The 16101-nt window shown below is 44.7% G+C and overlaps 1 protein-coding gene across 8 annotated transcripts in view; it reads right to left on the bottom strand.

Annotated features, from left to right (window-relative positions):
- The window catches only part of ACOT7 (acyl-CoA thioesterase 7), a 509309-nt gene that overhangs the window by 254670 nt on the left and 238538 nt on the right, over positions 1–16101 (bottom strand). For all 8 annotated transcript variants that reach the window (XM_063943422.1, XM_063943415.1, XM_063943421.1 and 5 more), the window contains one exon: positions 6975–7089. In XM_063943422.1, the coding sequence (XP_063799492.1) occupies positions 6975–7089 (115 nt within the window). The remainder of the gene's footprint in view (positions 1–6974; positions 7090–16101) is intronic.

Genomic DNA, 16101 nt, shown 5'->3' with positions numbered 1-16101 from the left:
CAGGATCATCCCTAGGAATAGAAGTCGTGTCGTCGGGATCAGCTGCGATTTTGGAATATTGAGAATCCAACCGTGCTGGCGCAGCACTATCTGAGATAGTGCTACTCCGACTTCCAACTGTTCCCTGGATCTTGCCCTTATCAGGAGATCGTCCAAGTAAGGGATAACTAAAACTCCCTTCCTTCGAAGGAGTATCATCATTTCGGCCATTACCTTGGTAAAGACCCGGGGTGCCGTGGACAATCCAAACGGCAGCGTCTGAAACTGATAGTGACAGTTCTGTACCACAAACCTGAGGTACCCTTGGTGAGAAGGGTAAATTGGGACATGTAGGTAAGCATCCTTGATATCCAGAGACACCATATAGTCCCCTTCTTCCAGGTTTGCAATCACTGCTCTGAGTGACTCCATCTTGAATTTGAACCTTTGTATGTAAGTGTTCAAGGATTTTAGGTTTAAAATTGGTCTCACCGAGCCGTCCGGCTTCGGTACCACAAATAGTGTGGAAGAGTACCCCTTTCCCTGTTGTAGGAGGGGTACCTTGATTATCACCTGCTGGGAATACAGCTTGTGAATGGCTTCCACTACTGCCTCCCTGTCTGAGGGAGACGTCGGTAAAGCAGACTTTAGAAAACGGCGAGGGGGAGACGTCTCGAATTCCAATTTGTACCCCTGAGATACCACCTGAAGGATCCAGGGGTCCACTTGCGAGTGAGCCCACTGCGCACTGAACTTCTTGAGACGGGCCCCCACCGTGCCTGAGTCCGCTTGTAGAGCCCCAGCGTCATGCTGAGGACTTTGCGGAGGCGGGAGAGGGCTTTTGTTCCTGGGAACTGGCTGTTTGTTGCAGCCTTTTTCCTCTCCCTCTGCCACGGGGCAGAAATGAGGCGCCTTTTGCCCGCTTGCCCTTATGGGGCCGAAAGGACTGCGCCTGATAATATGGCGTCTTCTTAGGTTGAGAAGCTACTTGGGGTAAAAATGTGGATTTTCCAGCAGTTGCCGTGGCTACCAGGTCAGATAGACCTACCCCAAATAACTCCTCCCCCTTATAAGGCAATACTTCCATGTGCCTTTTAGAATCCGCATCACCTGACCACTGCCGCGTCCATAAACCTCTTCTTGCAGAAATGGACAGCGCGCTAACTCTTGATGCCAGTCGGCAAATATCCCTCTGTGCATCACGCATATATAGAAATGCATCCTTCAAATGCTCTATAGTCAGTAATATACTGTCCCTATCTAGGGTATCAATATTTTCAGTCAGGGAATCCGACCACGCCAGGCCCGCACTGCACATCCAGGCTGAGGCGATAGCTGGTCGCAGTATAACACCCGTGTGAGAGTATATACATTTTAGGATATTCTCCAGTTTTCTATCGGCAGGTTCCTTTAGGGCGGCCGTATCAGGAGAGGGTAGTGCTACCTGTTTAGACAAGCGTGTGAGCGCTTTATCCACCCTAGGGGGTGTTTCCCAACGTGCCCTATCCTCTGGCGGGAAAGGGTACGATGCCAATAACCTTTTAGGAATTATTAGTTTTTTATCGGGGGAAACCCACGCCTCATCACACACTTCATTTAATTCCTCGGATACAGGAAAAAACTACAGGCAGTTTTTTCTCACCAAACATAATACCCTTTTTAGTGGTACTTGTATTATCAGATATATGCAATACATTTTTTATTGCTTCAATCATGTAACGTGTGGCCCTAGTGGAAGTCACGTTTGTCTCCTCATCATCGACACTGGAGTCAGAATCCGTGTCTGCGTCTGCCATTTGAGGTAACGGGCGTTTTAAAGCCCCTGATGGCGTTTGAGACCCCTGGACAGGCACAAGCTGAGTAGCCGGCTGTCTCATGTCGTCAACTGTCTGTCATAAGGAGCTGACACTGTCACGCAATTCCTTCCACAAGCTCATCCACTCAGGTGTCGACTCCCTAGGGGGTGACAACTGTATAATAGGCAATTGCTCCGCCTCCATCTCATTTTCCTCCTCAAACATGTCGACACAATCGTACCGACACACCGCACACACACAGGGAATGCTCTGATAGAGGACAGGACCCCACTAGCCCTTTGGGGAGACAGAGGGAGAGTATGCCAGCACACACCAGAGCGCTATATATATACAGGAATACCACTATAAAATGTGCTTTTCCCTTTATAGCTGCTGTTAGTATAAAACTGCGCCAAATTAGTGCCCCCCCTCTCTTTTTTACCCTTTTCTGTAGTGCAGGACTGCAGGGGAGAGTCAGGGAGACGTCCTTCCAGCGGAGCTGTGATGGAAAATGGCGCCCGTGTGCTGAGGAGATAGGCTCCGCCCCCTTCTCAGCGGCCTTTTCTCCCGCTTTTTAGGTGAGTTCTGGCAGGGGTTAAAATACACCCATATAGCCCTGGGGGTTATATGTGGTGTATTTATGCCAGCCAAGGTGTTTTACATTGCTGCTCAGGGCGCCCCCCCCTAGCGCCCTGCACCCTCAGTGACCGGAGTGTGAAGTGTGCCTGAGTAACAATGGCGCACAGCTGCAGTGCTGTGTGCTACCTTGTTGAAGACTGATGTCTTCTGCCGCCGATTTTTCCGGACCTTTTCTTGCTTCTGGCTCTGTAAGGGGGCCGGCGGCGCGGCTCCGGGACCGAGCTCCGAGGCTGGGCCTGTGTTCGGTCCCTCTGGAGCTAATGGTGTCCAGTAGCCTAAGAAGCCCAATCCACTCTGCACGCAGGTGAGTTCGCTTCTTCTCCCCTTAGTCCCTCGATGCAGTGAGCCTGTTGCCAGCAGGTCTCACTGAAAATAAAAAACCTAAAACTAAACTTTTCACTAAGAAGCTCAGGAGAGCCCCTAGTGTGCACCCTTCTCGGCCGGGCACAAAAATCTAACAGAGGCTTGGAGGAGGGTCATGGGGGGAGGAGCCAGTGCACACCAGGTAGTCCTAAAGCTTTTACTTTTGTGCCCAGTCTCCTGCGGAGCCGCTATTCCCCATGGTCCTTACGGAGTTCCCAGCATCCACTAGGACGTCAGAGAAAAATGAAATACACGTTTGTGCTGTTTTTAAGGTTAGATTTAGGGTTTGGCTAAAATACTGTATGCAAAAACCCGTATGGTGACATGTTAAATGTCGACATTTTATGCATGTCGACACTTACAAATGTCAACAAATTTTCAGGTCAACCTTAGAGATGTGTCCTTATACATCATTGCTGCAGTCGCACCAAAAAGCCCCTCTTAGTGCGCTGGATTCTGGAGACGGGCGTAATTTTTTAATGGAAAATGCGTCTTAGTCACTGTGTGACTAGGACACACCTGGAGACGGCGATCATTTGATATGCGACACTTGTATATCTGTGTGCGACTGAGTCTCCGATTCTGTATACGAAGTGCTTCAATGTAGCAGCCGCAGCTTTTTTACAATACAGGTTCCATTGTGCTTTGTATGCTCAGTCGCACACAGACATAAAAGTGGCGCATATCAAATTAATCGGCACAGTCTGCCTATAGTATTGAGGCTATGAGGAAGCATCTATAGTGTCCATGTAAACATTCAGGATGGTGACTTTTCAAACCACATCCTTACTGACAATGTTACGTATCTAAATGGCCGTCTTCACGGCCCGATTTGGGGAGAGATGTGTGCAGATCGCTCTGTGAGTACCCCCCTTAACTCGAACACGTGTGTTTTGGGGTTTTTTCATAGTGCAGGAACTTTTATTTTTGGTTTCATATTTTTGATATTTCCAAGGAATGTTTCCACAGTAGGGTTGCACAATGTGTGGAAATGAATCAGTGGTAACTTCATTCCAGAGCAATACACAATACCTAAAGCAAAAGTTTAACTTCAGGTATTTGCTTAAGCACAAAAATCTATTTCATAAAAAGCGCCACTATAAAATTCTATATTAACTAAACAGGACTGTTAAACTATTTATATATATATATATATATATATATATATATATACATACATACATACACACACACACAAATACATATATATATATATATATATATATATATATATATAGTAGAAAACAAGAAGACTGCGGCACTCCAAATGCAAAATAGTATATTAGTTTAAAATATCATGACAGCACTGCATCAGGCAACGTTTCGGTACTCGCAGGTACCGTTTTCAAGCCACATGCTGTCTAGCTGAAACTCAACATACAAAAAAACAGCCTGTTTGCATTTGGAGTGCCGCAGTCTTCTTGTTTTCTACTGCATCATTTATTTGCTGAGGGCACCCTCCCATCAATTATTTTGTCAGCATTGAGTGCGGGTTCATAATCTATATATATATATATATATATTTTACAGGTTGAGTATCCCATATCCAAAATGCTTGGGACCAGAAGTATTTTTGAATAATTGCATACCATAATAAGATATCATGGTGATGGGACCCAAGTCTAAGCACAGAATGCATTTATGTTTCATATACACACCTTATACACACAGCATGAAGGTAATTTTAGCCAATATGTTTAATAACTTTGTGCAAAGTTTGTGTACATACACACAATTCATTTATGTTTCATAATTTATATATACCTTATACACACAGCCTGAAGGTCATTTAATACAATATTTTGATTAATTTTGTATATCAAACAGTTTGTGTACATTGAGCCATCAGAAAACAAAGGTTTCACTATCTCAGTCTCACTCAAAAAATTCCCTATTTCTGAATATTTGTATATGGGATACTCAACCTGTATATATATATATATATATATATATATATATATATGTACCCAGACAGATTATGTTGTGTTACAGCTGCGCCATTTATTTATATCATCTTGTGAGTCTAGTTAATATTTATATATCCAGCACAGAATGTTCATTTTATATATATATATATATATATATATATATATATATATATATATATATATGTGTGTGTGTGTGTGTGTGTGTGTGTGTGTGTGTGTGTGTATATATATATATATATATATATATATATATATATATATATATAGACACACATATACACACACACGTATGTATATATATATATATAAAAAAACATTCTGCGCTGGATATATAAATATTAACTAGACACACAAGATTATATAAATAAATGGCGCAGCTGCAACACAACATAATCTGTCTGGGTACAGACAAAAGGAACTCGCTCACCCCATGTGAGATGTTACTAGGCAACAGCTGTATTACTGCCCAAAACCCTGTTCAGTGCTCAAAGTTTAAAGCAAACTCAAATTATCGGGGAGGGAAAAGTTGTATAGAGAAAGAAAGATCTTTCATTCGGAAGCGTTATCATCTCCCAGCCATTCCTCTGACTTGAAATTATTTTTGCTTCCCTATCTTACCGCCTCCCGTCTCGCTTCCTTGCATTTTAAATCTTCATATAAAAACAGGAGTGCGTGGTACTTCATTTGAACGCCAGGAAATTTCAAAGCTGTACTTGAGTTCCATAATCAGTCTTCTCTTCGTAGCATAAACAAGTCGGATGCATGAACTTTGTGTTACACAGAAGGTTTGTTTGACAAACGTCTTGCACCAGTGTGACAGAAGAAGCAGATCACTACCCTGTGATGTTGGGGACTATGGGGGGTCATTCCGATCTGATCGCTCGCTGCAGTTTCTCGCAGCGCAGCGATCGGGTTTGAACTGTGCATGCGCCGGCGCATGCCAGCCGTCGTTGCCTAGCGATCGCCTCTGAGGCAGCGGCGGTCGCTGGGCGGGAGGGGGCTGGACGGCGGCGTTAAGCCGACGTTTAGGGGACGCGGTCCGCCCAACGCAGGCGTGGCTGGACGGTTGGGGAAGGGGGGGGGGGGGGAGAGGGGGGGGGGAGAGAGGGGGGGGAGAGAGGGGGGGGGGGGCGGCTGCGTGACGACACACGCAGCCGCTGCGGGACGGGGAGCGACGAGTAGCTCCTGGCCAGCTCGCTAAAGCTGCGCTGGTTGGGAGCTACTCTTGAAGTGCAAAGGCATCGCCGCTGTGCGATGCCTTTGCACTTCTGCAGAGGGGGGGGGGGGCGGCACTGACATGCGGAGCGGACTAGCCCTGTGCTGGGCGTCCCCCCGCATGTCAGTGTGCATGATCGTAGCTGTGCTAAATTTAGCACAGCTACGATCAACTCGGAATGACCCCCTATGCTCCCTCTACTATATAACATCTTGTGTCTCAAGTCACTACTCTGTGCTGGTATGGCCCCGGCTCCTTCCATTATATATCATCATATGTCTCACGTCACTACTCTGTGCTGTTGGGTACCATGCTCCTTCCACTATATAACATCATGTATTTAAGGTCACATCTCTGTGCTGTTGGGGACCATGCTCCTTCCATTATATAACATCATGCGTCTCAGGTTACTACCCTGTGCTTTTGGGGACCATGCTCCTTCCACTATGCAACATGATGTGTCTCAGGTCACTACTCTGTGCTGTTGGGAACCCTGTTCCTTTCACTATACAAGATCATGTTTCTCTCAGGTCACTACTCTGTGCTGTTGGAGACCCTGCTCCTTCCACTATACAACATGGTGGGTGCCACGCTTGGTAAAGCAGATGACCCTTATCTTTTTAGTCCCAGAGTTCAACTATAAATGTGGAAGATTAAAAGGGAATGTATTAGGATTTTACAGCATATATTGTCAGTCATTCTGCGGAAGCTTAGTTCTCTGCATACTTGAAACAAGTATCATCAGTAATATTGTTGGGAGCTGAATGAGTTGACCAAGCAATTACTTTTCTGTTGGGCCTCATATAGATTTGGATGTAAATATTCACCTTTTCTGTATGAGCGAAGTTGCGCCTGCACACCTACGTTGTATTTTGATAGGATATCTTAGTATGTGTTCAGCTGCACTTCGAGCACATAGATGAATATTTATTTGATTATACGTATTAATATACATTACACAGCTTGCCCTTATAGATGACCATTGTGCAATAAAGTGCATGTGTTCTCTGTAAATTTCTGCAAAAATAAAGCAAATGTAATGCAGCACATTACCTGGGTTAACGACAGATATAATGAATTCACCGTTCCTTTGTTTGGTTTCCAAACGTTCCAATTTTTGATTTTCATATCTCTTCCTTCCCTCCTCCTCTTTTTCCTTCTTTTCATACTAGAAATAAGATTTTATTTTTATTAAATCATACACAAAACATTTTGTGCAGGTCACAATTTGAAACACATTGTATATATGTTAGAACACAAGTCAGCTGCTCTTAATTAAATAATCTTACCTACATTTGATTGCAACAGCATATATGAGATACTACATTGAGAAAGCAACTTTATAACCTATGCTGCAACTGCCAACATTTTCCCCAGTGTTTAATAATAGTGTTGTCAAGCAGCTTTAAAGCTCACTGTGATATCAATTAATGCCAAATGTTCATTTTCTTTCTGGGCAGCAAGACTTTCAGCGGGGGAGATCTATCAACCCTTGGAGAGAGATAAATTAACAACCAATCAGCTCCTTTCATTTTACAGGCTGTGTTTTTAAAAACGACAGTAAATGATTGGTTGATACTTAATCTCTCTCCAAACTTTGATACATCTCCCCCAGGGAGTTTTACCCTTCCCTCTCCTTTTCACGAGAACAGAAAACTGCACCAAAAATGAATTATTGAAATTAAGTAATCACACCATATGTAATTATAAATTAAAAAATAAAAGTAGCTTAAATACTTATTGCTTATTGCCATGCTAAAACAAATTGAATTTAAAACTTAAATACAGTATATATTGTACCAACATTATTTCATAGCTGGGACACCGCAGTCTGCCCACCCACTTTGCTTTGTCCGGCCCCGTCCCTAATACATTATTACCCCATTCCCAGGAGCCTGTATGGTCCTCCTCCATGTTGGAGATGGGACACACCTTACATTCTTTTGCACCTTTTTTAATAAGTTCACACCACAAACTAATATCACAGAGAGCTCTATATGGATAATGCAGATACATATTGTAGCTATGAAGTCAGTACGCCCCAAATACAACGGGATCCGGTCTGAAGATCGACAATGTTTAGGTCGACAGTCACTAGGTCGACAGGGATGGAAGGTCGACAGGGTTTCTAGGTCGACATGTGCTAGGTCGACATGAGTTTTTTTTTTTTTTATTCTTTTTTTGAACTTTTTCATACTTAACGATCCACGTGGACTACGATTGGAACGGTAATCTGTGCCATGCGAGGGGACACGGTGCACTAATTGCGGTTCCCAGTCACTCTACGAAGAAAAGAACACCAAACCCCCCCAAAAAAACCTCATGTCGACCTTTTGACATGTCGACGTAGCACATGTCGACCTAGAAACCCTGTCGACCTAGTGACTGTCGACCTATAGTGGTCGACCTAAACATTGTCGACCTAGGTACTGTCGATTTGATGAACCACACCCAAATACAACACAGCTCTGCTATCCCTGTATGCACAGAAGGATTTCTGCGGTTCATGCAAAATATCCAAATGATTCAAATACACAGAGAGACAGCGCACCTGCACAAATATGGTTTTAGGTGGATATCCCAGTTATAGGCATAAGGGCCCTACACACTTGCCGATGCTCGAGGCCGATATAAACGATCTCGTTCAGTAATGAATGATAAATCGTTCATATCGCTCAGTGGCCCTCATTCCGAGTTGTTCGCTCGGTATTTTTCATCGCATCGCAGTGAAAATCCGCTTAGTACGCATGCGCAATGTTCGCACTGCGACTGCGCCAAGTAACTTTACTATGAAGAAAGTATTTTTACTCACGGCTTTTTCTTCGCTCCGGCGATCGTAATGTGATTGACAGGAAATGGGTGTTACTGGGCGGAAACACGGCGTTTCAGGGGCGTGTGGCTGAAAACGCTACCGTTTCCGGAAAAAACGCAGGAGTGGCCGGAGAAACGGTGGGAGTGCCTGGGCGAACGCTGGGTGTGTTTGTGACGTCAACCAGGAACGACAAGCACTGAACTGATCGCACAGGCAGAGTAAGTCTGGAGCTACTCTGAAACTGCTAAGTAGTTAGTAATCGCATTATTGCGAATACATCGGTCGCAATTTTAAGAAGCTAAGATTCACTCCCAGTAGGCGGCGGCTTAGCGTGTGTAACTCTGCTAAATTCGCCTTGCGACCGATCAACTCGGAATGAGGGCCAGTGTGTATGCACCAATAATGAACAATGCACATTCCCGCGGTCGTTCATCGTTGTTTTTCCCTCGTTCTGCAGAGCAAGCCAATTTGGACGATGGTCGTTAATCGTTGAAATCGACCATCGTCCAAATTGGAAACGTCGGCAAGTGTGTAGGGCCCATAAGACTACCTTTACTGGACAAACAAGATAAATATTGAGGTTTGAGATGACAGGGACATGTTAGATACACTCTCTAGCAGACTATATAACAAACTAGATATGGAACGGAGATTTGTATATCCCAAAACAATCCAAAATGTCTTCAATACCTTGATGCAAAGAGCAATGATGTACAGCAATCCACAGCATACCTCCCCAACTGTCTCAATATAGATGGGACAGTCCCGATTTGAGGGCATTATTCCATTTTCCTCATCGGGACTATTGTACAGACCAATTCGCTCCCGCTCCGCACAGCGAAAGATTGCACAGGCACCTGCCTTGGCATGTACAGTACTGCAAAGGAAGGGAAGTGGACAGGATGGTTGAGCCCAACCAAATTCTATGTCTTGCCACCTACTGTATGACACTGGGTCGTATCCCCTGACATAGTGGTCTATCTTTTAGTGCATGCACCTCCACAAAAGACTCGTCCTGATGATCCGCTGTGACAAAATGTTGGAAGGTATGCCAGAGTAATCAATGAAACCTAGAATAATCTGACTAATGCTAGTTAACGCGTAGCATTCATCTACTCCCACTATACAGAGTTATTTTGCTGTGTTTTTTGTTGTATTGAACTAATTCTTGGTATATTTGACTAAGGAGTGAGGATGTCCTCAGTTTTGAAATGGGGGGAGACCAAACACCCTGTAGACAATCATATCAAGGGACCGTTAAAAACAGCACAGAGTATTTCTGGAGGAGTACGCTGATCTTGCAGTAGGCAAGAACCTCTTCATTCGTATTATGTTAGCAAAAACAAGGCAGAATGTGACTGGGAAAGCGTCAAGATTAGCAGAGAGAAACAGAAGAAGAAATGGAGAGTTATATATTAGAAGGAGCAGGGTCCTCCAAGCAGCACACAATAGGGCAGATGTATTAAGCCTGGAGAAGCCATAAAGAAGTGATAAAGCAGTGATAAGTGCAAGGTGATAACGCACCAACCAATCAGCTCATAACTGTCAATTTACATATTGGAGCTGATTGGCGGATGCATTATCACCTTGCACTTATCACTTCTTTAAGCCTTCTCCAGGCTTAATACATCTGCCCCAATGATCTGATGCTCCTATCAAACCAATGTGGAAACGTATTAATACAGGGGGTCATTCTGACCCGATCGCTCGCTGCAGTTTATCGCAGCGATCGGGTTAGATCCGCGCATGCGCCGACGCATGCTGAGAGGCAGAGGCGGTTGCTGGGCGGGAGGGGCCTGGATGGCGGCGTTAAGCCGCTGTTTAGGGGGCGCGGTCCGACGTTGGAGGGGGGGGGGGGGCGGGCCGAGGCCGCTACGACCCGGGCAGTGAAGAGGTTCTCCCGGCCAGCCGCAGGAGCTGCGCTGGCTGGGAGTTACTCCTCAAATGCAAAAGCATCGCCGCTGACATGTGCTGGGCGTCCCCCCGCATGTCTGAGTGCCTGATTATAGCTGTGATAAATTTAGCACAGCTACGATCAACTCGGAATGACCCCCATAGCCAGCTTGTTCTGTTTAGTTGGATACAGCGCCTGTGTGCCCAATATAAGACCATTGCTCTGGGACAGGATGGACCTGTTCCAGCAGCTCCTTGTTTTTATCCACCTCAGACTAAGTTTTCTGTGAAGTTGGGTCTGGTTACTGAGGTTCCCATAGTAACTATGGAACGCAGATCAATTGCAACAAGTGAAATGTTGGCGATACATCTTCATAGCAAGCTTAGCAGTGTAATAAGCTCACATTATGTGACTCACTGCGGTCGTTCTGTCACACTTCTTTCAAGAAATAATTTGTGCAGTGGGTATTTTCGCCAATAGAAAATAAACAACACATTTTCAGCCTTGTGACTGTCTATTGAAGGAAACACATTTACAAAGAAAACAAGGTGCGAAAAATTCAAAGAGAAACCAAACTTGGGAGTCACAGTTTGCATTACATTTGTCGGAAGCTAGACGCCAGTATCCACGGAAAGTATCAAGAAGCAAATATGGATATACAAACACTGTGGAACCCAGTGTACCCCACTGCAGAAACATTATTTTAAATAAACAACTAAACTTACATTTTCACACATGATAAAGGTTCAGTGTTAAAAGTAGCTTTACACCCTCCCCTCCATTGCAGACAGTGATTTCCTTACCACATTGTTCAGCAATGTCCTAGAGAGATCTTCTGCAAATCGGAACGCTGGAACCACTCGGCCTGCCTGCCATGTATAGGTCACCCAATCAACACAATGTATTTACTATGTATATTTATCAAGAGGCTCAGATCTAATAGTTTGACAAACCAATGTGGCAGCTGGTCACACCCTCTCTGTAGCCTAGCCACACCCCTAAATACGGGCCCCTACAGTTGCATTTCCCTGGTGGGCCCTTCTTGTCCCAGTCTGACGCTGCCTGCACATCATTGGAAGAGCTGTGCTGGAAGATTGTGACACACTACCATTATGACAAGTTTACGGATTTTGACATAACCAGATTTTTTTGTATACTCATCAACAAATATTAACTTATACAGCGCAAACAATAAGGACAGATATTAAAAATGACGTTCAATATTCAAAGAGAGAAAATGTGATCAAGCATTTGATAAATACTGAAAAAGATGGAGAAACCTGGGGCCTTCCCTGGAAATGATGGATGCCAATTATGTTATTCAGCTCGGTAATACGGTCTTTGATTTGCTTATGCAGAAGAGTGGCTTTATTTGTTCTACAGAGGTTACAGACAGCAGGATGGCAGCTGTCCTCTTATTAAGCTGTGATACAGTACACTGCCACTTATCTGCAGAATAAAAATCCCATCTGGTCCTTTAAATAAATATTATATCACAGAGCAGCTATTCTGTGGGTAGAAATGGCCCCAGTCCAATACTACCCCAGATGCTACAGGGAGACAACCGCTAGCCATAGAAAGGGGTGTGGAGCGTTTCCTCCCTCTGGTCTTCCAATGCTCTAACTGAAGCAGGAAAGCTCCAATCCAGTGGGAGTTCTTGTAGTATTTTTTATAGAGGAGGATGGGGGTAGTGATTTTAATAAAACATGGCCTATTAGGTAGAGCTGAAACTCGATACACCCCACTGAACCAGACTGGCACCCAGGACAGCCCAGATACTGTATACGGCTGTAAGAGGCGCTATTATCACATTCCTGTAGCGACATCCTGTGACATCCTATCAAAATAGGAGGCTACCTATCAAAAACTATGGTCAATTGATGGCATGTTGTCATGGACTGGAGATCCAAATGTCTCAACAGGGTGAGTTCCAAAGACGCCATCAGCTGTTTTCGTAGGGCTGACCGCTTTATTTTGCCCAATTAATTGGCATTGTGGTGTTCTTTCTGGATCCAGTTCATCAGTCTTTTATCTGGGACATCCAAGCACAAAGAATCATCTCTTTCAGGGGGATATCCAATTAGCCCCGGTAATTTACCGGGGATAATTGTCTCGCCGGGGACTATCTAATTAGCCCCGATGAGCCAGCACGAGTGGTGGCTTATCGGGGGTTACCTGATGCTGCACCGGGTGCCGGCTGCTGACAGCTCCCGCTGCATCACTGCTCCTCCGGCTCCTCCCCGCTCACGTGGCCGCTCCCCCGTCATGTCAACGCTGCCAGGGGCGGGTAAGAGGGGGGGGTTGGGGGACACGCGGGTCACGGCGCTACGAAAACTGGGCTGTTTCTAAGGAAAACGCACAGGTTTAATTTTTTTTTTTTACAGGTGATCAATCAGAACAGCCTGTAAAAAAAAAAAAAAAAATCGCGAAAAACATACTTTTTTCACACCCGATGTTTTACCGGGGCTAATAGGATATCTCCCACAGTCTCATTTCAGCTGCCAGTACATTTTTCTGCCTAAATCATTTTGATGCCCATTTTTTTTTTTTTTTTACTTTTAGGTAACACGGTAGCTTTCAAGTCTTGGAAGGAAATGAATGAAGACATTCCAGGGAACACTAGAGAAGACCCCCACGCATAATTAGCGCTCCAAGATCAAAAGACATATGAGTAGTATGGTATCAAAATCTACAGTGGAATGAGGGCCAAATGTAACATAAAAATCACACAAAGCTAGATTTACCTCTATGGTCAAGACGTTCTAAGCAGTGAAAAGAGTAGAGAAGTCCCATGCCAACCAATCAGCATTGAAGTATCATTTATAATTTGCATACTATAAAAATATACAGAGCAGCTGATTGGTTGGCATGGGACACTTCTCCACTTTTTTCACCGCTTAGTACATTGCCCCTCTCTGTCAGTTACAATGATTAAACACATCCAAAAGCAGCACCCACCCCTGTCATTCACTATCATCATCATCAACTAAAGTTCTCATAAGCTTTGCCTAAAGTAATTGGAATGAGTCTAGCAACACTACCCTAATACAAGTAAATGTAAAATATATTTCTAATGGTAATGGAAAGGAAAAATGTAGCTGGGCAGACAGATCAAAGGATGTAAACGTGGTGATAATTGAATCACACGTGACATGATTTGCTGTTATACACAAATCCCCAGTGTTTACAGCAGTGGAAAATTTTAATCCGATTTTCCACCAAAGAGCATTTTTCCTGCTTAGCTATCAAGTAAATGTTGTGATGGAAAATGGAACTTAGGCTGGCCAAAAAACAAATGATCAGACTGGGACCAAAAAAAAGAAAAGAAAAAAACAAAAAAACACATTCATGGCTTTGAGAACTATACTACAAGAATTTAGCATTCTCAGACCAGAATTATTACTTATTCTTAGATTTTACAATTAGAGATTATTTATAAAGGAAGAAATTCCATTTTGGTAGAACACAGAAAATGTGACTATTTCCACTCTCTTTGCATAATACATCATCTCTGCTCCTAAATATTTCAGGAAAAGATCAATCATTTAGGCTTTTTGCTAAAACTATTTGCAACATATTTTGTTTACGGTAGGATGATGATTAGGATTTGGCTTTTCACGCTGCATAAATTTAAAGGCCCACTAAACCCCAAATTAAAATGATTAGATGTAAAAGAAAAGATAAAATACATTACTCATTCACGGCAACTCTGTTAAATAGTAAAGAACAGAAGTGTCCTCATAAAAGCTGCGTTTTTGCGCCAGAGGCAATTGCCAGAATTATGTTCTATTTCCTGAATTTTGCACCTTTTTCGCATCGAAGCCGCACACATATTCTATTAGTGTCCCAGGTATTTAGGATTTCTATTTTTGTTGCAAAGGAATTGGTATAAAGTCGCAGATTAAGCTTAATAAGGCATAAATCACTTGTATCTGACCTCTGTCTTTTGCTATTTTACACAAATTAGAGAATGTGTCATCCTCACCAGCTGCATGGACTGCCGGCTTCAGTATTCAGTGTACCCGCGCACTGTACTTGTGTCACATCAGTGATGCGATTGAGATGCATATTTTGTGAAAAAGTCTCTGGCACCATGCTTGGTGCAGCTGAGTCACAATGGCCCTCATTCCGAGTTGATCGCACGTAGAAACTTTTTGCTGCTCGTGCGATCAACTTGACGCCGCCTATGGGGGAGTGTATTTTAGCATGGCAGGGCTGCGATCGCTTGTGCAGACCTGCTATGCTAAAAAAGTTTCCTGCAAAACAAGACCAGGGTCAGACTTAATTACCCTGTGCAACAGATCCAGCGACGACGGTCTCGGGATTTACGTCAGACATCCGCCCTCCAAACGCCTGCGTTCGCCTCACCACGCTTGGAAAACGGTCATTTGAAGCCCCGGAACACCTTCTGCCTGTCAGTCTTCTTGCGATCGCCGCTGCGATAATTTTTTCCGCTGGCGGCATCGCCGGGCAACGAGGCTCATGCGCAATGTGTCCACCGCGCATGTGCAGTTGCGACCCGTTCGCACAGCTGCGACAAACGTTAGCGTACGAACGGGCCAGAATGACCCTCAGTGTCTGTTGCGAGCCAAAAGGGACTATCTGGTGCAATTTGAGGGGTTCAGTATGGTATGCTGGCGGTCGGGCTCCCGGCGACCAGCATACCGGCGCCGGAAGCGCGACCGCCGGCTTACAGACAGTGTGGCGAGCGCAAATGAGCCCCTTGCGGGCTCGCTGCGCTCGCCACGCTACGGGCACGGTGGCGCGTTTTATTCTCCCTCCAGGGGGGTCGTGGACCCCCACGAGGGAGAATTAGTGTCGGTATGCCGGCTGTCGGGATTCCGGCGCCGGTATACTGTGCGCCGGGATCCTGTCAGTCAGCATACTGAAGACCACCCCAATTTGAGGATAGGTGTATGTGGACAGATCTGTATGACCATCTCACACCGTTTCAGGCAGCTGAAGCTCCTCCCATATCTGCAAGACAATGACCTGATGGTATCCAGTAGAGGCCAAACAGCTGCCACTTGCACACACAACGCACTTCTGCATAGAAAGGCTGCCAAGATATCCAACTCGAAAACCATTGGCCGGTGATGCTTCTTCTTAAGGCCTAACTACTGAGCCATATAGACACACTCTCATCGAGCTCCCCTTGGCATTATTATGAATTCAAACCTATCTGGGATTGTATTCCCAAACTTTTTTCAAAAAAGCTACTTTGCAATGCTAATCACATCACAGCTGAGCAGTTACCACATTGCTACTTGTTGAGGCCTGGTGCAGCCGACTGGTCCAGCACGCTCTGGGACATCTTAACAGCACTAAAGGCCCAGGGCATAGCAATGCACCAGGGCTCCTACTCATGCGTTCATGGTAATACATTCAAAATCAATAAATCAGAACTTACCCCTCCTGCGGTCCCAACATCGCCTCTCCACATGCTTCCATACAGTGAAAGGCTGTCCGCTCTA

The sequence above is a fragment of the Pseudophryne corroboree genome, chromosome 10 (assembly GCF_028390025.1).
Source record: "Pseudophryne corroboree isolate aPseCor3 chromosome 10, aPseCor3.hap2, whole genome shotgun sequence".
Classification (NCBI taxonomy): Eukaryota; Metazoa; Chordata; class Amphibia; order Anura; family Myobatrachidae; genus Pseudophryne; species Pseudophryne corroboree.
Note: the sequence above shows the minus strand (reverse complement) of the source record. Positions and strands in the feature narration are given on the sequence as shown.